Source organism: Anabrus simplex, chromosome 3 (genome assembly GCF_040414725.1).
Source record: "Anabrus simplex isolate iqAnaSimp1 chromosome 3, ASM4041472v1, whole genome shotgun sequence".
NCBI lineage: Eukaryota > Metazoa > Arthropoda > Insecta > Orthoptera > Tettigoniidae > Anabrus > Anabrus simplex.
In genome coordinates this window covers 229,631,495-229,655,242 of record NC_090267.1, presented here as the reverse complement: position 1 = coordinate 229,655,242, position 23,748 = coordinate 229,631,495, and the positions used below count along the sequence as shown (strand labels likewise).

General features: G+C 40.8%; 1 protein-coding gene across 1 annotated transcript in view; it reads left to right on the top strand.

Moving 5' to 3' along the window:
- Tbcd (tubulin folding cofactor D) overlaps positions 1-23,748 on the top strand; it is a 278,977-nt gene that overhangs the window by 67,238 nt on the left and 187,991 nt on the right. The window contains exon 7 of the mRNA XM_068226641.1: positions 19,989-20,218. Within this exon, the coding sequence (XP_068082742.1) occupies positions 19,989-20,218 (230 nt within the window). The remainder of the gene's footprint in view (positions 1-19,988; positions 20,219-23,748) is intronic.

Sequence of the window (23,748 nt, the reverse complement as noted above, 5' to 3'; positions counted from 1 at the left end):
AAATCCGAAGAGGGTCAGAAACATTCATTAAACAATGCGTACTATGGCATTGTTGCTCGCCGAAAGGATATAATAGGCCATATCATTAAACTGCCAAGTGAAAAACCTCTGTCCCGTTTCGTAGGAGATATGCTTCTTAAAACTGGAGTTACACCTTTAATTAATGCTAGGTTCACTGCAGAAGCTGAAAATCTCAATAAGGTTGAATTATTATGTAGTCTAGTTACTGATGAAATGTCAATCAAACAGCAGCTCGTGTATGATGCTGTACTTGATGTATTTTTTTGGAGAGACACTTCATGCCACATTCAGATACTAAAGGACTTTTCTTACTTCCAGTGGAGACATTCAAGAAAACACTTCATTGAGAAAGGACCAACCTGTTGTAGCAAAATTCCTGAGGGCAATGCTTCAGAAAACAAGACACGATAAGATCAGAAATGAAGTGATCTGAAAAGATGCCCAAATGGAACCACTTTCTGCAACTCTAACATCAAGATTGAAATGATTTAGTCACTTGAAGAAAATGGATCCAAAGAGAGTAGCAAGAGAATGGTTTGAAAGGGGCCTGGAGGACAAGTGACCTAGAGGCAGGCCAAGGACAAGATTGATGTCTCAAATAAAAGGTGGTCTGAAAGGAAGAGGCTTGGAATGGTGTAAAGTTGAAGAGGAAGAAATGTACGCCTGCAGGACTGGGAAATTGGAGATGGTGGAGTGGTGGTGGTGATGATTGTGCTTCATAATTTGTGGTCTGTCTACTAAATACAGACTACTTGTGGCATATTTCTTTACAGAAATATTATCAAGCATACCATCAAAGAAGTGAAGCTGAGGGAGTTGGCTGTGCAGTTAGTGGTGCACAGCTGTGAGCGTACATTTGGTAGATAGTGAGTTCGAACCCCACTGTCGGCAACCCTAAAGATGGTTTTCCGTGTTTTCCCATTTTCACTTCAGGCAAATGCTGGGGTTGTATGTTAATTAAGGCCCTTGCTGCTTCCTTCCCACTCTTAGCTCTTTTCTATCCCATCATCGCCATAAGATCTATCTGTGTCGGTGCGACGTTAAGCCAATTGTTAAAAAAGATAAAAATTGAAAGATGTGATCTCCTTGTACAGTGGAACCTCGATTCTCCATTTTTGGAGGGACCACCGAAAAAAAAACGTACAACACGGAAAAACGGAAAATCCGGGAATGAATGAACCATGAACAATTTGGCTAAACATTACAAAAAAGATATATGTATACTTAAAATCTTACAAACACCCCTAAACCAAACCTAACTACACCTCCAATGGGCCGTCCACCTACCAAGCGACCGCTGCTCGGTCCGAAGGCCTGCAGATTACGAGGTGACGCATGGTGAGTGTGACGAATCCTCTCAGCCGTTATCCCTGGCTCTCTAGACCGGGGTCGCCATCTCACCATTAAGTAGCGTCTCATTTGAAGGTAATCGTAGAATGAGTGAACCTGGAACCAGCCCTCATATCCAGGTAAAAATGCCTGACCTGGCCGGGAATCGAACCTGGGTCCTCGTGTGAGGCAGGCAAGTTCGGCCGGCTTCAAACATTAATTACCGGTACGCGACTTCAAAGTCTCACAACTTTTCATTCAGTTTTACCGGTGAAACTTCGTCGGTTTCCTCTGAAAACTTGTTTCAGTTCAGCAACTTTGATCGGTCAACTGTTCGTAAAACCTAATAACATCAAGCCAAATAATCGACCACAAGTGTTTTTTAATTCTCTAATCTAATAAAATAAAGCACATTGGATACAAAAGCGCCCAACATGATAGCGAAATCCCTTTTTTCTTTAAATCTTCCATTGTAATTTGATCACCGGTATACTGTTTGTAGTTAGTTTGTGGAAATCTTATACCGCACAAATTAGGCCTACGGCCTACATCGACTTTTAAAGGTTATGTTGAAGTCAAGAATATTGTTTCGAATGTAAGTATTGATTCTCAAGTTTTCAAATGCATTATATTCAATTATGTCTGTCACTAATCATGATTAAATTGGAAAGAGAAAAAGTATCATCAAAACTTCCGAATTTACGGTTATTCGCGACCTTGAGCTCAGCTGGAAAATGCGCTTCGCTGTCCAAGTCGGTACGAGTAACATGCGCGGTTTTAACATTTTAACACAATAACATGAAATTCCTAGTCTTATATTAGGACCAAAACAGTAATAGGCAATCCTAAAACCTCCCATGGCTTTATGTATATAAGGTGCAACATCTGTTCTGGTCTCGATAACGTAATTGTATACGATAATATTAAAATACTAAATTTTTGTTACTTAAGGAGGAGCAGTTTAGATTCGTGCCTGAAAACTCACTGACAATACAGTGCCCTGAGGGAAGTGCCGAAAACCTGTTCGACGATACACTTGGGAAAAAAAAAGGTAAACTTCTAACCCTGGACATAATGAGATGCTTTGCAAGTACGAACATTTGACGAAACTCTTCAAGCAGAGTTGTTGAAATGCGCTCTGTCTCCTTCCAATTGTTGTGGACAGTCTCTGCTTTATGATTTCAGTTCTCTAAACAATACCACGTGAATGCGATGCTAAGATGGTCCCTTATGCAAGTTCACCGCCGATCGCTTTTCCGCTTCTTCAAGTTACTGCAATGATCCGCAAGTATGCCGTAGCCGTCCTTTCGTGAGATACAGTTTCTTGAAAAACGTGTGATCGAGGATTTAGCGTTGATGGGACTGAAATTTCTGAACGGTTGATACAGGAAATCGTTTCTTTGAGGAACGGATAATGCGGGATTTTTACAACGTGATTTAATTTAGATGCTCACGGGACCACGCAATTTGAACGGATAATAAGAGAAAACGTAGTTTCCGGAAATGTATAATCAAGGTTCTATTGTACTTTGCACCGTAACTGATAAACTTAAGACCAGCTATGATGAAACTCTTTCCTGCAGACATGCAAATGAAGAGCATTGTGCTCATCCAGATACTCCAAGTTGGCTGCTATTTTTATTCTTTGACCCGTGTCATATTCTTCAGAATCTAAGGTCACAGTAGCTTGAAAGAACTATGTTTGACGGCAGGAAGATATGAACGGTAGCACACATAAGAAGTCTCTATGAGCTTCAGACTGCAGATACAGTGAAGCTTGTGGACATTTTGAATAGGAAAGATGCATCTTTTGCATTTTTGTACTGTTTGTTGATGTGATATTTCTGTATCACATAGTGGAAAAAGTGACGTTTCAAAATGTGGAAACGAAGAAGCACCAAAAAAATGTCAAGTGTATAGACAGTAATGAAAAAACTAAATTGTACTGTTAAAAGTGAAGATGATAGGGTTATAAATGCCAAATGCTTGTTTACATCATTCATTTTGGAGCATAATTTGCCACTTAATTGTGCAGATCGTGCAAGTCACCTTTTCAGAAAAATGTTTTTGAACAGTGATATTGCACAGAAATATGGCTGTGCAAGAACAAAAACTGCTGCAATTATTGGAGAAATGGCAAAGAAAGAGAAAGAAGAAATTGTAGAAACTTTGAAGAAATGGCCATTTTCTGTTTCAACTGACGGAAGTAACAAAGGAGATTGTAACCTGTATCCCATAGTCGTTACTGTATATAATCAGAAGAGACAAAATATTGAAAGCTGCTTATTGTCTGTCCCTAACTTGATAGGTGACTCAACTGGTGTGAACATAGGTGCCTTCTTCTCAACACCCTGAAAGAGTGAAATATTCCACTTAATAACTGTTTAGCCTTATGATGTGATAATGCACCGGTAATGGTTGGAACGAAGAATGGAGTTGCTAGTGTGCTCAAACATGATATGCCTGATCTCTTTATCGTTGCCTGTCCCTGCCATTTCTTAAATTTGGCTGCAGAAAGGGGAGCATCATGCTTGCCATTCAATATTGACGATTATTTGGTGGACTTAAACTATTTTCTGCAAAGAAGTACTAACAGGCAAGAGAAACTGAAACAATTCCTGCAACTGTACAATGCTGAGACAAGGAACATTTTAAAGCATGTGTGCACCTGTTGGCTTTCTGTGGGCAACTGTTTATCCAGGTTGTTGGAACAGTGGCAGCCTTTGTCCAGCCTGCTCAGTTATGAAGTTGAGTCTGGCAAGGCAGGTCAGCTTGGAAGTCTTGAAACTTGTCATATTTCAAAGGTGAATCAGTAGAGGGTGCTGCCCCTCCAAGGAAAAGAACCAATGAACCACCAGTCTCATGTTCTCTTTCATCCAAAACAACTAAACAGGATTCCTTCATTAAGTGCAGTCTCTCTCCTGAAGAAAGGATTTTTATGTTCCTGTCATCAAATTTAAATAAGGCATTATGTCTGTTTTTATCAACTATACCTACATTTGATAAACCAAATGTAATTATGCAATCAAGTGTGCCTCACATCCATTTACTGCAAGATCTGCTGCTGGTCACATTTAGGAATTTTATATTGAAATATGTACGAACTTCAGTGATTAAATCCTCTCTTTTGGAAGTCGATTACCACAGCAATGGAAACCAGAAGAATAATCGTGACTTGGTCATTGGTAGTTGCACTTCCCAATTCGTAGAGCATCTGAAGCATGACGAGGAGGAGGAATTTTTCTCACCAGTTCAAAAGTATTTCTCTGCCTTATGTGACTACATTGTCCACAAGTTTCCATTGAAAAATGAAATATTTAAGAATGCATCAGTTGCATGAATTACATCTGAATCCGAGGCTTCGTTTTTTTCTGTGATGATTTTGTGGCTAAGTTTCTAGTGTTACTGAATACAGATGCAGGTGAAGAGCATGAAGTCATGGGTGAATTACAGTCCCAGTTCTGTGCATTTCAGATAGATGTTATATCATATGAGATATTAATGGAAGAAAGGATTGATGAGCAGTGGTCGATGGTGGGAAAATTATAATACCAATATAAATGGTCCGTTATTGGACATTATAAATTTTCCACTAACTCATTTCTGGTTGCCAGCGTTTCGGCCCTGTGTGCTAGGTTGGGCTCATCAGTTGGTACCTAGCACATCTACCAAGGCGCTGGCTAGTGCATACCGAGGAGACCACTGCGTAGGCTACTTGAACCCACTGGCAGTGCCAATGCACTATGAGAGACTTTCTCATTACCAATAATTGATGCTTGCTTGGCCATCAGAGATATAGATGTTGATTCCCATAGGGAATCTGAAATATTTGTCCCGAATGAGTAAATTTATAATACAAATATAAATGGTCCGTTATCGGACATTATACATTTTCCAGCTAACTCATGCCTGGTTGCCAGCGTTTAGCCCCCATGTGCTAGGTTGGGCTCATCAGTTGGGAATCAACATCTATATCATCTGATGGCCAAGTAGGCATCAATTTTTGGTAATGAGACAAAGTCTCTCATAGTGCATTGGCACTGCCGGTGGCTCCAAGTAGCCTACGCAGAGGCCTCCTCGGTTTGCACTAGCCAGCGTCTTGGTAGATGTGCTATGTACCTATGACACCATATGGCGATATGGCATCCTCTCAGTCTTGCATCAGTGGAGATACCAAGGTAACTTCCCGGTATTTATTGCGAATTTTTTGTCCCTCTGTCTATTCCATGTCTGAGTAGGGAGGACATATTCACAACACCACGTTCAGGAAAATGGAGTCCCACTGGGATCGGTCCTTAGTGTCACTCTGTTCGCCATAAACGGTATTGTTGCTGCTGGTGGTTCATCAGTAATACCATCGTTATATGTGGACAATTTTGTTCTGCACTGTAGCTCGCGTAATATGGCAGTCTCAGAGCGTCAATTACACCAAGCTATTAGCAGAGTGGAGCAGTGGACCTTTGAACATGGCTTTTGGTTTTCCACCACAAAGACCTCTGCTGTCCACTTTTGTCGTCAACGTACTCTTCACCCACATCCTGAGCTTTACTTAGGAAATGTCGCTATTCCTATAGTTGACACTTACCGATTTCTTGGGCTCCTTTTCGATAGTACACTATTGTGGGAGCCACATGTGCATCAGCTAAAAGTGCAATGCACCAAGAGGCTTAATCTCTTGAAGTTTCTTAGCAGCACTAATTGGGGAGCTGACTGCATGGTGCTTCTACGCTTCTATAGGGCACATATTTTATCCAGATTAGACAACGTCAGTGCAGCACATGGCTCAGCAAGACGTCGCATTCTTGCGAGATTGAACAGTATCCTTCACGGCGGGGTTAGGTTGGCGAGGGGAGCCTTTTGAACAAGTCCCATAGCTAGCCCGCTTGCTGAATCTGGTGTGCCACCTTCACACCTGAGGCGCCAGCAGGTCCTTCTGTCGTATGCTGCAAATTTGCGACAGATGCCACTTCACCCAAGCTATCCTTGCGTATTCAACGATGAACACCATCGGCTATACACTGCTTGTCCCCGAGCAACTTGGCTGGTTGGAATACACTTGGATAGCAGTCACAGATTGTTTCACGTACCTTCGGTTCCTTGCCGTGTCAGACAACCAAGTGTGGTACCTCCGTGAGTAGTACGACGTCCTGAAATAATCCTGGATCTGCACACTGGCCCGAAGGAAATCAAGGACCCTTCGATTTATCGGAGGCTCTTTTTGACCGTTGTTGGCCGGTATCCAGGTTCAGTCGTCGTTTACACGGATGGCTCGAGAACAGACACTAAATTGGGCTGTGCGTTCGTTGTCGACACTGAGAGGTTTCTTTTTGCTCTCCCGGAAACTTGTAGTGTGTACACAGCGCTCCAGTCACGAGCGAGACATCGGGAAGTGCGGACGTGTGAATGAGCTGAGGTACGCAATATGGGAATAACACTACAGCAATACAGGCTAAGAATTGGAAGATGGCATGGTGCAAGGCAGTGTTGGAAGGAAGGTGGAGTTGAGAGAGGAAGAGAAATTAGTAGTTATAAAGGACTGTTGGAGATTATGTTGTGTGCGATGGTTATTGCGACGCTGCTGGTGGTAGGAGGTATAGAAAAGAATCCGGGTCCAAACCAGGGACCGTTCGGATGGGAGGAGCTTGAAGAGATCAAGAGAGTGGTGAAGGAAGCAAGGAAAGGAGAAGAAATTAAGGAAATGATGCTGGAACACCAGGCAACCCAAATGAAGGAGATGAAGGACTTAAAAAGTTTTATAAAAGAAGAAATTGGAGGTGTAAAGGACAAGGTAGCGGAGATAGAAGATGAGGTAGGGAGCTTGAAAAAGAAGGTGGTGGTACTGGAAGAGGAATTAACAGCAATGAAGAGAGAAGTGAGGTTAGCGAGGAACGAATCAGCAAGAAAAAATGTGTTTGTGTATGGTGTACCTGAGGAAGGAACAGAATCAAAAGTGGAATTAGTATTGAAAGTGGTGGACATAGTTTCGAACAAAATGAAGATAAACTTTTCTGAAGTTGATATAGATGATATATATAGAGTGGGAAGGAACAAGGGACATAGCCCGGTGAAGTTAAGATTAATATCAACCCTGATGGCTGATATACTTCTGAGGAATGCTGGAAATTTGAAAGGATCGAACATTTATTTGAAGGCTGAGATAGAGAAAGAAGACAGGATGCGGTTGGATGTCTATAAGTGGCATATGTGGCGTGCTAGAGCGCAGGGATTGCGAGTCAAGATAGTGGGGAGGTGTCTGGTAACTTCAGGCAGAAATTGGTCGCGATCGTGGACACAGGAGGAACTGCTGAGGATGGAAAAATGTGAGGAGGAAATGAGTTGCAGAAATCGAGAGCAGGGCGAGAAGAGAGAAGAGAGAAGATGGGACTGCGGTGTCAGCGGGCAGGTAGCGAAGACAGCAGAGTCCTTGGTGAGTCAGAACAGCCCAGGAAGGAGTGAATCAACAAGTAGGACACTAGACCGAAGTGAAGTGGATACAGGTAGTGAAGAGGTGACGGGAAGGGAAAGGAGTCAGGGTAGTGACTCAACCTCCCCGAATAGGAGTAATGCAGAAATAAACCTGGAGAGAAAGCAGGCGTTAAATAAGGCGAGATCCTTAAGTTTAAAAGATCTATGGGGTGGGGGAAAAGGGGAAGGATGGGGGTGAGAAGAAAGAGAGGGATGGGGTGGAGCCAAAAGGAAGAATCACGAGAAGTAAGGGGGGAAGTGGTGAAATGCAGAAGTATAGGGAGGGAGGGGGAGGAAATAAATAACTAGATATGGTGATGGGGATGCTGAATATTGAGGGGTTGATGGGGAAGTTAGGGAATAAGGAAATTGTGGATTTAGTGAAAGATTTTGAGATTATTGCTCTAGTAGAGACGTGGTTAGGGAAGGGGATTGAAATTACATGGGACGGTTATAGAGTAGTTAACGTGTTAAGGAAAAAATAGGGAAGAGGGGCCGAAACCCAGGGGGCATAGTAGTTTTAATAAGAAACGAGATAGCTGAATGGGTGGAGATGTTACAGACTAGGGTAGAAGGGGTAGTGTGGTTGAGAGTAAAAATGGGGAAGGGGGCAGCGGAAGCAATTTGTCTGGCACTGCTTTATAACCATCCGAGCGATTCAGTTTATGCAAATAAACATTCTTTTGACGAACTGATTGAAGAAATAAACGCAATTAAAGGAATGTATGTAGAAGATGGGATGATTTTATTGGGGGATTGGAATGCGAGAGTGAGCAATAGAGTACCGGTATACGGGAAAGAAGTAAAAGTAGACGCGGTACTGCAAAGGAAGAGTAAGGATAATGTTGTAAATAGTTATGGAGAAAGGTTATTAGAGTTACGTGCTCTAGAACATTTATTTATTTTAAATGGGTGGATGAAGGGGGATAGTGTGGGAGTTTTGACGTATATTACAACAAATGGAGGGAGTGTGGTGGATATAGGAATAAGCTCAGAGATAGCGTTAAGGAGAATAATAAGTTTTGAGGTGTTAGAATGTGGGTTGACAGAACATATGCCTATCAAAATAAAATTGAGAACTTTGGTTGCTGATGAGAAGGGAAAGATGGAGGAAAGTAAGGAGAGGTATAGGAATGGAGGATGGAAGTATGTATAGGATGAAAATACTAAGGAGAAATTAAGACGGCATTTGAAAGAGGAGGGAGATATATTAAGGGTAGGAATTGAAAAGGCAGTAGAAGGGAATGATATGGATAACGTGCTAAAATTAATTGAACTCCCTGTATGAAGGGTGGGGAAGAAAGTGAGGAGAAAGGTAGAGGGAAAAAAGAATAAAATGAATGGAATGTTTGATGAAGACTGTAGGAGAAAACGTGAGGTTGTAATGAGAGCCCTAGCGGAGTTTAGGAAGGAGGGTGTGCAAGAAAAAAGGAAGGAATATTGTAAATTGAGAAGGGAATATAAGGAGGTATTGAATGAGAAGAAAAGAGGATGGAAGGAGGCAGAAGCTGAAAAAATAAATATATATTGTAGAGAGAAGAAATTTGAGAGGATTTGGGAGTCAATAAACAAGATCAGAAGAACGAAACCGGAGGGGAAGGGGGATAAAATAGGAGAAAACGAGTGGGTTAGGCATTTTAAAAGGCTTTTAGAAGGGGAGAGGAAATTGGGTAGAGAAATAGACAAGTCACAAATTGGAAGGGAACTGGAAGTAGGCATTACAATATTGGATGGGGAGATAACAAGGCAGGAGGCAATTACAGTATTAAAAAATGCTAGACCCAAGGCTGCAGGAGGTGTGAATGGTATTTCCAATAGTGTATGGAAAGAGGTAGGGGCAAATGAACCGATGTTGAGAGGGATTGTGAAATTCTTTAATAGGTTGCTGGAAACGGGGAAATTTCCTAGAGAATGGAGGAAGGGGGTATTATGCCCTATTTATAAAAATAAAGGAGCTAGTAGTGATCCAAACAACTATAGAGGAATTACACTCCTAGACTCACTGTCAAAGGTGTACACAGGGGTTTTGGCGAATAGGATAACAAATTGGGCGGAACAGTACAGTAGGATATCTGAGTTCCAAAATGGATTTAGGAAAGGATGTAATACAGTTCATAATGTTTGGATTCTGGACACTTTGATTACAAAGTATGTGAGGATAGCAGGGCGTAAATTATTTTTAGCAGCGATTGACTTAGAAAAAGCCTTTGATACGGTCAGTAGGGAGGCGCTGTTTTTGAGATTAGGGGAGGTTGGAATGTCGAAAAAAATGAGGGTGGCAATTGAAACTATTTATGAGGAAGTGTTTGTGATGATTAAATTGCAGGATGGAAGGTTGAGTAAGTGTTTTGAATCGAAAAGCGGGGTGAGACAGGGATGTAAGCTATCCCCGATATTATTTATATTATTTATAAATAATATTTTAGAGGGTCATGGTGTGGAGACGCATGGCAATGCCCTTGGGTAGGGAAAATGGAGGTTCCGGGGTTGCTATTCGCGGATGACCTATTGATTTTGGCTTTGACGGCAAATGGGTTGCAAAAAGGGTTGGACAAGGTAGTTGAATATACTAGGAAATGGTCTCTCAGAGTAAATGTAAGAAAGACTCAGATAATGGTGTGTAGGAAAAGGGGTGGGAGAAAGAATAAGGAAGTCTGGAGGCTGGAGCAGGAAGAAATTAAACCAGGGGGAAAAATTGAGTACCTAGGTGTAATAATTAGTACCGGGCGAGTTGGCCGTGCGCGTAGAGGCGCGCGGCTGTGAGCTTGCATCCGGGAGATAGTAGGTTCGAATCCCACTATCGGCAGCCCTGAAAATGGTTTTCCGTGGTTTCCCATTTTAACACCAGGCAATTACCTTAATTAAGGCCATGGCCGCTTCCTTCCAACTCCTAGGCCTTTCCTATCCCATTGTCGCCATAAGACCTATCTGTGTCGGTGCGACGTAAAGCCCATAGCAAAAAAAAAAAAAAAAAAATAGTACGATAAGAATGCTTCTTGGAAAAATCAGTGTAAGAAGGCAAAACTTAAAGGAAGAGGAGCGCTTGCGGTAGTAGGGGTATTAGAAAAGAAATTTCCAGACGTTAAATACAAAATTCAGAAAACGGTGTTTAAATCACTGGTAATGGGAAAAATGCTATTTGGGGTTGAAGTATGGGGAATGGAGGAAGACAGGAGTGAACTAAACCAGGTGGTGGCGAAATTTAGCAAGATCATGATGGACCTACCGAATTGTACAGCCAATGCCGGGGCCAGATTAGTCTGTAAAGAATCGATAGAGGTTGAAATAGCTAAGAGGGTGTTCAAGTACTGGATTAGATTGGAGGAAGGGAAGGGTGGGGCGTTAGTACAAGAAACGTTTAATTTTCAGAAGGTATGACGAATGAAGGTTACTGGGTGAATAAGTGCAAAAAATGGTTACAAAAGATTGGATTGGGGGTATATGGAGAGGTCTGGGGGGATGGTAGGAATAAATGGGTATGGGAAAGGATAAAGGGAAGACTACTAGATATTGAAAGACAGAGCTTAATAGGGGAATGTAGAGAGAGAGTCTCTTTATCAGTATTAAATAAATTGGTGGAAGTAATAAACCCGAAAACGGAGTTTGAGGGTAGAAGGGATAAGAGAGGTTTGTATTGGTGGGTATTGGGTGTTCCGAGGAATAGGGGATGGGTAGGTAGTGAGAATAGGAATAGATATGTGTTATGTGGAGAGAAGTGGGAGGACCTGCATATTTTTAATCAATGCCGACCTTTGGCGGAGATAAAGATCAAACTACTAAGTAAGAAGGAGCTGCATATGGTAGGGGAAAGCTATAAGATAACATCTTGGTTATGTAGAGAGTGGGAGAAAGGAACGAATATAGCGAAATTCTTAAATGTGGCCAGAGCTATATTTATAAAGAAATTGAGGGAGTAACAGGGGCTGTGCAGATAATGTGGTTCGTGCCGAGGGAGAAAGGGGGAAGGCATTCTGCTCAGAGGAATGGATATCCGCCCTGAGCAAATGCGGGAAGGGTATCATGGTAATCATGATATCAGAAGAGGGGGCTGTAGTGTTAGGGGAAAGGGGGAGAGCACCTTGCCCTGTGGAAAGGTGATCCGCCTGGGGCAAAGGGAAAGCCTGAGAAAATTAGGTAAGCGTTGAGAAAAGGGGGGGTTGAGTAGGTTTGAGGGTAGTGTAAAGCTTAGGTGGAAGTAAAAAAAATAAAATAAAAAAAAATAAGTGAGTTGACTGAGTGAACTAATGGACTTGGAATGGAGTACTGTCTGTTGGTGTGTAAATGAGGAGTAAAAAAAAAAAAAAAAATGGATTGTTTAAGTGTATTTGTGTGAGGAGGGAGTATAAAGAAGGTATATGTGATAGAATTGAGATAGATTAAGTGGGAATGTAGTTAAGGAGAGTAGTAGGTTCGAATCCCGCTATCGGCAGCCCTGAAGATGGTTTTCCGTGGTTTCCCATTTTCACACCAGGCAAATGCTGGGGCTGTACCTTAATTAAGGCCACGGCCGCTTCCTTCCAACTCCTAGGCCTTTCCTATCCCATCGTCGCCATAAGACCTATCTGTGTCGGTGCGACGTAAAGCCCCTAGCAAAAAAAAAAAAAAAAAAAAAAAAGTTAAGGAGAAAATGTTGGCAGTATGGAAATTATGAAAGTAGGTCATATGAAAAAAAAAAAAAAAAAAAATGGTGTAGATGCCTTGATGAGGGGTGTAAAATTGAGGGATTCTTGATGTTTATGTATTAAGTTTAATAGAATGGAAGAAATGGGATAAGTCTAACAGTTTGATGTAATTGAGGTGTTGTAGACTGAGAAGACGGAGTGAACTAATGGATTTGGAATGGAAACTGTTTGTTTGTGTGTAAGTGAAATGTTTAAAGAAAGAAAGAAAAAAAGAAAAAAAAAAAGAAAAGAAAAGTCAAATTATTTTAAGTGCGATGATGAGGGATGTAAAATGATTGTTAGTTGATGTTTAAGTCTGAAGCTTAATAAGGTGAGACGGTTTGATATGTGAAGTGTGGTGCGGTAGGTGGAGAAGACTGAGTGAACTAATGGACTTCGAATGAAAAAAGTTTGTCTGTGTAAAAAAAAAGTGTTAATTGTTTTAGGTGCGTTGATGAGGGATGTTAAATGGTTGTTAGCTGATGTTTAAGTCTTAAGTTTTATAAGGTGAGATGTAGAGAGCGGGAGTAGTGCGTGAGAAGTGAGGGTGACGTATCAAGGGACGAGGGAGGGGTGGGGACTTGACCCCACTCCAAAGAAGTTAGACTTGAGCATGTCTGCATGGAAAGGAAAAGGATAGGGAAGGTAGTGTGCTGACAATGGACAAGAGTATGTGTGACGTACATAGCGGAAGTGTGTTGCAGGCCACCTGTTGGGTCTGGTTTCAGCCAGGGTGGCCTGTAACACATGATAAGCAGAGGAACACAGTGTTTGTCAGCGAGGGTCGGTGAGATACGATACCAGTTCTCATGTAGCAAGGCTGGTGGCTGCTGTAGACGGGTTGGTGGGCGTGTGTTCCATGCCAGGGCTGTTGCAGCGACCAGTCTAATTAATTATTAAAAATTTTTTTTAGGTGGTAGTCAGGGGTTGGGCTTTAGGTAGTTAGTAGTGCGGTATCGTCCTGCATGTGTGCTGGCTATCCGCGTACGTGTGGGATGATACTGAGTAGATGTAGAGGTAGTTAATGTAGTTAAGTAGTTTTAAAAGAAATGTAGTTGCTATTATTGCTTGTTTTCCTTTGTTTCGCTCTGTCTGTCTTTATTGCCTGTAAGCTGATTATGTACACTAGGGTGGGCAATAAAGATATGTATGTATGTATGTATGTATGTATGTATGTGTACACAGCGAGCGATGCCGGCACCAGAATCACGTTTCTGTGGCTCCCAAGCCACATGGGTGTACAGGGAAACTAGTTAGCAGATAAGGCTGCCAAGGAGGCAGTTACACTGCCCCCGTTGCCTTTCAAGGTTCCAGCAAACGATATTCGCTCTCAGCTGAGACATCTGGTTATGTCCCATTGGGAGATGGAGTGGCAGGCCACTCCTCTTCCAAATATGCTGAGAGCGATAAAAGGTACAACGAAGGTATGGAGGATTTCCCTTCAGGATTCTCGGAGGGAAGCACTGGTATTATGTCGTCTTCGGATCGGCCACGGTATACTAACGCACTCCCATTTATTGAAAGGAGAACCCCCTCCGGTGTGTACTTGCGGCGATCATCTTACTGTGGTACACGTCCTTACGGAGTGCGTGGACCTGGTCGATCTGCACCGTAGTCTAAAACTCCCGCGCGCCATCTCCCTCATCCTACGTGATGACAAGCAGTCCTCAGACCTCGTCATCCGCTTTATGAGGGATAGTGGTCTTTTTTATCGTATGTAATGAAGTCCTTCTTCCTAGCGTATTTGTGTTAACTGCGCTTTTATCCCATTGACTTCATTTTAGTTCGTGTTGCGTATTTTAATGTGTTATTTTAACTTCTAAGTTGAATTATACACGTGTGTGTGTGTATGTATATATATCTGTATTCCAAGCAATGCCTTATCCCTTTGTCACCTGTATTTTCTATTATTTTATTAGCAGTAGGGCATTGCGAATTAGATCCACTGCTTGTTTTAATATCGTAACCATTTTTCATCACCTTTTAAAAACTCTAGTCAGTGGATACATTTTAAAATTTTATTTATCGTATATCATGTTGTCCCTCTCGTGCCATTAGGGGCCGATGGCCTTTGATGTTAGGCCCCTTAAAACAAGAAGCATCATTATCATCATCATCATCATCTGGTTTATACATTTTCTGATACTGCCGGTACGTAACAGACTGGTTCATCATAGTATTCCAGTTATTCGATCCCTACTCTGATGCGCTGTTTTGAAGTTTTGAATAAGCAGTGTACACACTTAAGGCAGAGGCTCACGTAGTAGCAGCAGCAGCAGCAGCAGTAGTAGTAGTAGTAGTAGTTACCTGGTCTAGAATTACAATTTAGGCCTATTCCAAATTATAGCACCACAATTCACTAAATAACTCAAAATTCAACCCTGAAAAAGCCGTTTCTTAAGAAAAGCTTCTTCCTCTTCACTTTGATTAAATTCGACATTCATTTTACTCCTAATTAGCAGTGAAGAGGGGGTTTCTCCTCTGGCTTGGAGGAAAAATTTTTTTTTTTTGCTAGGGGCTTTACGTCGCACCGACACAGATAGGTCTTATGGCGACGATGGGATAGGAAAGGCCTAGGAGTTGGAAGGAAGCGGCCGTGGCCTTCAGTAAGGTACAGCCCCAGCATTTGCCTGGTGTGAAAATGGGAAACCACGGAAAACCATTTTCAGGGCTGCCGATAGTGGGATTCGAACCTACTATCTCCCGGATGCAAGCACACAGCCGCGCGCCTCTACGCGCACGGCCAACTCGCCCGGTAGGAAAAATTTGCCTCCAAGTCAGATATATTTTTCCGCCCCCTGTGTAGTGAACTGAGATTTTCCGACTCATCGGGTACCCCTTGGAAACATTATTAAAAGGGCATAGTTTTTGCCCTGGGAGTCTCCACTAGTAGTAGTAGTAGTAGTAGTAGTAGTAGTAGTAGTAATAGTAGTAGTAGTAGAATATGTTCGAATTACATTTTATTTAATTATGTTGCCTGCCTCGTTAAGTCCCTAGTTCTTTGCCCGAAGGCTCGATATATAACCACTCGGCCGAAATAAGACGAAGTGTGTTCACGGATCACGGCTGTTTGCGGATTGGTCATTCCAGCTCTGGAACTTTGGAATGTTAGATCGGCAGCGTGGTACTGTTTATTAAAAGTGAGAAAATGTGTGGGTATTCATTTGATCGATGATTTCATATGAAAGCATTGCTTTTAATCGTGCCATTCCCACTGACGTCATTGTAATGACCTATGTTCATTTCAGTTGGGAAAACTACTAAGACAGTCTTTCTGAGGAAGTAAAAAGTCAGCTGGAGAGTGAGGGTTTGCCATTATAATGAAAACTCCCCAACCTGATTGTGCCTTAACCCAGTCTTCATATGATGAAAGATGTTTGGTGACTTCCCCGTCACGTTTCTAGGGTAACGTTAAGTGCTATGCAATTTAATACAATCTTGCTCTTCTGTATACAATGTAGAATTCCTTAGCAAAACACGGGTACATTAGCTAGTGTTTTATATATTTGTGCCCGAGTGATCAGAGTGTATATATGTAAATTAGGCCAATTACTAATGTATCGGATATTACTATCGCATCTCTCGAATGGTTATATATCGAGCCTTCGGGCAAAGAACTAGGGACTTAACGAGGCAGGCAACATAATGAACTAAAATGTAATTCGAACATATTCTATGTAAACATGTTTTTCTATTTCTTGGTTTCATTACCCTGTTTTTATTTGTAAACATTTTGTTAATAATGTTGATTCATGTATATGTGCATGTCACTTTTGTTTGACCAGGCATTGGTTGGTTATTTGATTGTTCTATTTTTTAAAATTTAATATGATTTTAATTCATGTTTTTAGTTTAATAAATCCCCCCCCCCCCCCCCCATGGCCCTTGAAGGGCCTTGGCCTACCAAGTGACCGCTGCTCAGCCTGAAGGCCTGCAGATTATGAGGTGTCGTGTGATCAGCATATGAATCCTCTCGGCCGTTATTCTTGGCTTTCGAGACCGGGGAAACTCTCTCACCGTCATATTGCTCCTCAGTTCTAATCATGTAGGCTGAGTGGACCTCGAATCAGCCCTCAGGTCCAGGTTAAAATCCCTGACCTGGCCGGGATTGGAACCCGGGGCCTCCGGGTAAGAGGCAGGCATGCTACTCCTACACCACGGGGCCGGCCATGTTTAATAAATCCATTTTACTGAATTACCTGTGTTCTCATTCACTAGATTTATATGTACGTATACCTGTCCATATACTTTAGTATATTTTAGTAAATAGAGATTTTATTGCCCACGTCCGGATGCACCACACAGTTCTACCCTGAGCTAGGCCAAAATTTAAGACAGGATACGGTAGGCCTACATATAAAGCTGGTGCGCCAATCATGTGGGGCCGATTGTTATTTGTGGGCAAACTTTATATCCGCGTTGGTAGATATAAACAGTCCCTGCAAGTGCTAAACTCATTTGAAGTCCATTTCATTCTCTGGAACTCTTCAAATTATCTTATTCATTAATTCTCGGTGCGGGGACTTCTTTCCCACTCAGAACACCAGAATAACATCGTAAAACATCGATGTAGTTCTCGGGATTCATCTATTTCTTCATCAACATCAGTACAATTCAATTTTCTATTATGCCGGATTTTTGTTCTACACGACTTCCGAAAAACAAAAATGGGAACCCACTCTGGGCCTTCAACATGGTGTGAAAATCATATCCTAGTGCCTCTGTCGCTTCTAAACACATTATTTTGATTATTATCGAGTTCCAAAACATTAAAACATCAATTAATATTTAATGCATATTAACTGCAACTAATTAAAGGCTTCCACGTGTCCCATCTTACTGGATAATTTACTTTAAATCATTCTTAGAAATGAGGCCCGTACCTTTTTCACAAGTTATTATTATTACATACTTATTTAGACATAACTCGTCTCCGCTTCTCACCTCGATACCTTGATGATTATTACAACTGATGTCCACTGGCGATACTTCGCGGCACATATAATCACTGATATTTACAATAACAACCAGACATCATTCCTTTACAACATTCAAATTCACTGGTACCTCTGGATTATCATATAACATGCTTTATTATCTAAAAAAAAACCCCCAAGAGAACCTGACATAAGTCAGTCAAACACATTTGGGGCGATCCTAACATGTCATAAGTAGTTGCATATTAAATCGCCAAACATTACGAAAACAAACTAATGTCAATGTAAGCAGCAATAATGGAGATTCCCTTACTTGAGTATGTTCATAAAGCAGCAAGGTCCTTCATAGTGCCGTATGAAATAAATCACGATACTCATAATCAAGTCGGTTTTCAATCTCACTGAGAAATTAAGAAAAAACCACACATGCTCTCGTGCTCGCTCATTTTCTCTGCTAACATTATCACCTTGAAGTCAAGAATAACACTTTAACAATATGCTGCTCTTAGGTTAGCTTGGTCACAAAAGGAGAAATTTCCTTCAATTTCACCTGATTCTTGTTATGATATAGATTTTGATTCTTATAGAGAACTTGAAATATTTGTGTCCTGAATGAGTAAAGTCATAATTCCAATATAATTTTCTGTTATTGGAAATTATATATTTTCCACTTAACTCATTCTTGGTTGCCAGTGTTTTGCCCCAGAGTGGCAATTTGGGCTCAACATTTGGTAACTAGCACATGTAGCAAATTTTTGTAAAAGAGACAAAGTCTCTCATAGTGCATTGGCACTGACTGTGGCTCCAAGAAGCCTGTGCAGTGGCCTCCACAACGTGCACTAGCCATGCATCTTGGCAGGTGTGATTTCAATGTTGTTCCTTGCTCCCATGCTTGCGTTGGGTGTTGACAGTACTGGAGAGGCCTGACTTTTAGTGACAATGCCATGCACATCATGGACCTGAAAGTGCTCATTTGGAGGGAAACAGTCAAAATGAAAGAATGTGTTAACTGTACCCAGCTTGGATCTTAAGTTGCAGCAGCACATATCTATTTGATTTTCCATTCTCCTTGACAAAACTCCATCACAAACAATGGAAATGTTGCAGGAAGCCCACAAAATGCAACTCATGGGATAAACACAGGTCTTTGAATGGTATAAACTATTTAGACAGGGTAAGACTGACCTCAATGATGCACCACGTCTTTTTTTTTTTTACAATTTGTTTTACGATGCACCGACACAGATATGTCTTATGGCGATGATAGGATAGGAAAGGCCTAGGAGTGGGAAGGAAGCGGCCGTAGCCTTAATTAAGGTACAGCCTGGTGTGAAAATTTGAAACCACAGAAACCATCTTCTTGGCTGTCAACAGTGGGGCTCAAACTCACTATCTCCCGGATGCAAGCCCCCCGTCTTGGACGGCCCTCAACTTTGAAGACCGACGTCAATGTCGACACAATTAATGCCATTGTGCGAGAGGATCTTCATGTATTAATTGCAATGTTTCCTATGGATCAACTGAAGACATTATACACAATATTCTCAGCTATCACAAAGTTGCAGCAAAGTAGGAGCCTTATATGACAAATGATGAACAGAGAATTCATCGTATGATGGCATGTCAACAATGAAAGAGGAGGCTTCCGTGAGAACTAGGTTTTTTTTTTGCAAAGTCGTCACATGCGATGAAACCTGATTCCATCATTACCTGGACAAAACAGGAAAGTGCCAATGGGAATATTCTTAAAGAATGCCAAGATTGAAGGAAATGCAGGAAAGGTCATGCACCTCATATTCTTTGATCAGCAAGGCATCACATACAGTCATGTGGTGAAAAAGCATTGCACTGTTATATTTAAAGGGCCACTCAAGAGGCAAATTGCTGTTAAATGACCAATCCTTCCTCAGACGAGATGGATCCTTTATCAGGACAATGCACCTGCCCATCACGACGTCAAGACTCAAGAAACGATCACTGCATTGAGCATTAAGGTGATGCCTCACCTATCTTATTCGCTGGAGCTAGTATAATGTGATTTACACCTATTTCATACAGCGATAAAGGAGCTTTGGGGTCATTTTCATAGAGATCAGGAGTTCAACAATACCGTTTTGGGTATACTCAACAGACTATCCAAGAAGGGCTATCAGGAGTGTTTTGAACAATGGACTGGATTCTGGAACCATTGTATTGTGTCTAAGGGAGAATACTTTTAAGGTCTGTAAGTGAATGTGAATAAAGACAGCCACTATTTAACAGGAATAAAATATTTCCAGTTACTTTTTATACCCTTGTTTTAATGTAATTTTTATTTAAGTTTTGTACAGTATTTCTTTTTTATTTCTTTGTATATATATATATTTTTAGGCTTACATACAATAGTTGTATATCTATTACATAATGTTCAGTTGCACTTTCTGCAATCCATGCCATACACTAAATATATAAATAAACACATTCTTTCTAGAATGTGTACGGTGTGGCCGGAGATGTGCACTTACGTATTTGACCTTGTACTGTATTTTGTAAATTGGGAATGTTATTGTGATGTTGCAATGTTCTTGTCTTTTAGGAAGACGAGGCTTGCTGTTGCCGCAGAGGTTGAAGGATGTCGTGCCGGTTGTATTGAAGGCTCTAGTGTATGATGAACCGAGGGGGTACATGTCTATTGGTGCCCATATTCGTGATGCAGCTTGTTATGTATGTTGGTCATTTGCACGTGCCTATGATACTGAAGTCCTCAAACCTTTTGTAAAGGATATAGCTGGAGCGTTACTTGTGGTCACTGTATTTGATAGGGAGGTGAGGATCTTTAATATTTCATATTATGGCTGGGAAGTTTACATTTCAGTTGAAAGTAATTTTAATTTGTTATATAAATAACATCTGTTTAAAATGTTAAGACACCTTGGACTACACCCCAAATTAATAAACATGATAAAATTGACTCTCACCAATACCAAGTCAAAAGTGAAGTTTAGGGGTGAAACATCAGAGACATTTGAAATTAAAACTGGACTACGGCAGGGAGATGGGCTCTCACCACTGTTATTTAACTGTGCTCTAGAAATGGTAATGAGGGAATGGTTTAGAAAATGTCCCCCCAAAATAAAGATTGGCCGAAAAATCAAAACAAATTGCCTGGGTTTTGCTGACGATTTAGCATTACTAGCAGTGGACATAAAAGAAGCAAAAACCCAGATATCAGAACTTCAAAACATTGCAGATAAAATTGGCCTCAAAATATCAGTTGAAAAAACAGAAATTATGCCCCAAAAACCAACACAGCTAAAAGAAGTCACCATAAATGGTAATCAAATCCAAATAGTAACTCAGTTTAAATATCTTGGAGAAGTAATAACACATAACTTAAATGAAAAAATCTCAATCCAAGTAAGAACAAATAGATTAGCTAAAGCACAAAAATTAACATGGGATATCTACAAAAAGAAATATCTATCAATAAATACAAAAATAAAACACTACAACACAGTTATAAAACCGGAAGCTACATATGCAGCAGAAACACTCTTTTACCTGAATAAACAATCAAAGACTGACAGACTTCAGAAAATTGAAAGGAGGATTGGAAGAACCTGTATCAACAAAAAATATCAGAAAGATGGACAGTGGCGGTTAATACCTAACAAAGTCGTGTACAAAGAGCTAGAACCCATTACAGATACTATGCGTAAGAGGAGACTGGGATTCTTTGGACATATCATGAGGATGTAGGACTCGAGACTTCTGAAACAACTAGTACAACACAATCTTGTCTCAAAAAATACCACAACAGGATGTAAATGGATCAGAGAAGTAAGAGGGGATCTGAAGGAAATAGGCCTTACAACAGAAGACACCAAAAATAAGATAAAATTGAATACAAAACTCAAGAATACAAACCTCCGCTTTACCCTTACACAAAACAAACCAACAACACGCACATTTTCAACTGAGGAAAGGGCACGAAGATCGGAGCGTCTGAAGAAGTACTGGGAGGACCGCAAAGCCCGAACAATCCCTTCAAAGAGACCTGAACGACGGACTGACTAAAGTGATCCTATGTGGTCATAAAATAATAATAATAAGAAGAAATAACATCTGTAAAGATGTAAAAACTCCTAAAAGGTGATAAAAAGAAAAGGGATAGAAAACAAGATAAGAATGTGATGTGATGTTGTGTGGCCTGTGGAGAGGCCTGGTGCAAATATTTCTCGTTGATACCTCTGTTACCCTGCCGGACAACATTCTTCAGACACACAATGAGGCTAAGTTATAACCCGTGACCAACCAAAAAAAGTCATGATAGGGTGATATGGTACAACAGGAAGGAAACTCAAAAGTCAGGAAAACAGGCTAAGGTAAGACAAGGATCACAATAACTAACGGTTGAATCGTGATGAAAACAAATCGCTAGTAAAAGAAATGAACACCACCACCACCATAGCACTGAACTCGAGTCCCATCAAAACATAAATTTGGAATCTTTCAACTCAAAGGAAGGGAAGCTATATCTATGCTTTTGCCCAAAATATCTAGTTGAGCATTTATCCCAAACAAACACCCATTTAAATAAAATTATAATGTTGAAATTGTTGTAATTTTCAGTTAAAATATCCAGGAAAGTATGAAGATAATGTGAAATATGCATAAAAGTGAAGTGCCTTCTCAGAATTCATGTTCACTTGTGGAAGAGGGGAAACACTTAACTGATAAACAGTATGCATACCTACTTGCTGCATTGCACTAGTCTTTACTCAATGTTCTGAGTACTGAGCTCGATAGTTGCAGTCGCTTAAGTACGGCCAGCATCCAGTATTTGGGAGATATTAGGTTCGAACCCCACTGTCGGCAGCCCTGAAGATGGTTTACCGTGGTTTCCCATTTTCACACCAGACAAATGCTGGGGCTGTACCTTAATTAAGGCCACGGCCGCTTCCTTCCCACTCCTAGCCCTTCCCTGTCCCATCGTCGCCATAAGACCTATCTGTGTCTGTGCGACGTAAAGCAACTAACATATGAGTAACAACCCAGTAAAGGTTTCCACCTATTCAATACAAAATATATTCACAATATTTTAATTTACATGGAACTAGTTTCGACCCATCTAGGGGTCATCATCAGCCACATCAAAGCAAAGATCACTCTTGACGAAATCCTAAGAACATGTTAATTTTAACAGTAAGATTATTATGGAATAACAAGTGAATGTGGTAAATGAAAAGAGATGTTAGTATGGGACAGGTGAGTAATAGCTAATAAATATACAAGGAATATACATAAGAGGTTTGGAACAAAGTATAAAAGGGGGCTTAGTGTTGTAAAAATTATATAATCATGGAAAACAGTAAGTCCTTATAATGAAGGATGCAATGTGAAATGACATATAACGCTTAGGAAGAGTGGAGGTGGTTTAGGAGGGGAAGAGGGCTTAAGGTGGGGTTGAAGGGTGCGGGAGAAAGGGTAATTGTCTCAGAAAAGTACCTTTGATTAAATTTAGGATTGAGTTTTGGTTGGCTGCATTATTGTTTCTGAGGAAAGTGATAAATAGATCGAAGAGTATGTTGGGTTTCTCTGAGATTTGATTGAGATTGTGACTGGCATTAAAATATTGGTCTAGGTGTATGTAGTAATTTTCCATTATGTCGAGTAAAGGGCCCTTGTTTGCTAATACGAGGATGTCCATGTCTTGTTCGATATTGGTGAAGTTATGGTTATAATCTTGCATGTGTTGGCCGATGGCTGAAAACTTGTTGTATTTTATTGCGTTAGTGTGCTTGTGGTATCTGATATTGAAGTTTCTACCGGTTTGCCCGATGTAGGTTTTTCCACAGGTGTTACATTTGATCTTATCAACTCCTGATTTTAAAAAATTGCTGGTCCTGTTGATGTGTGAAGTATTGTGTAAAATGTTCATGTTCTTATAGTTGGTTTTGAAGGCTATTTTAACGCCTTATTTCTTAAAAATATTGGTTAACTTGTAGATATCATTGTTGAACGTGAAGGTGGAAAATGTTAGAGGTTTAGTTGTTTAGAAACAACAGATACGGGGAAAGAATTATCTACGATCTGTACAAAAATCACTCTGCAGTGATAAGAATCAAAGGCTTTGAAAAAGAAGCAGCAATTCAGAAATTTGTGAGGCAAAGTTGCAATTTGTCACCCTCTTTTTCTGTGTTTTTATAGAATAGGTGGTCAAGGAAATCAAAGAGGAGTTTGCAAAGGGAATCACAAAGCTAGGAGAGGAAATCAAAACCCTGAGAATGCCAATATTTTATCTGAGACTGCAGAAGATCTGGAGAAATTGCAAAATGGTATGGACAGATTCTTGG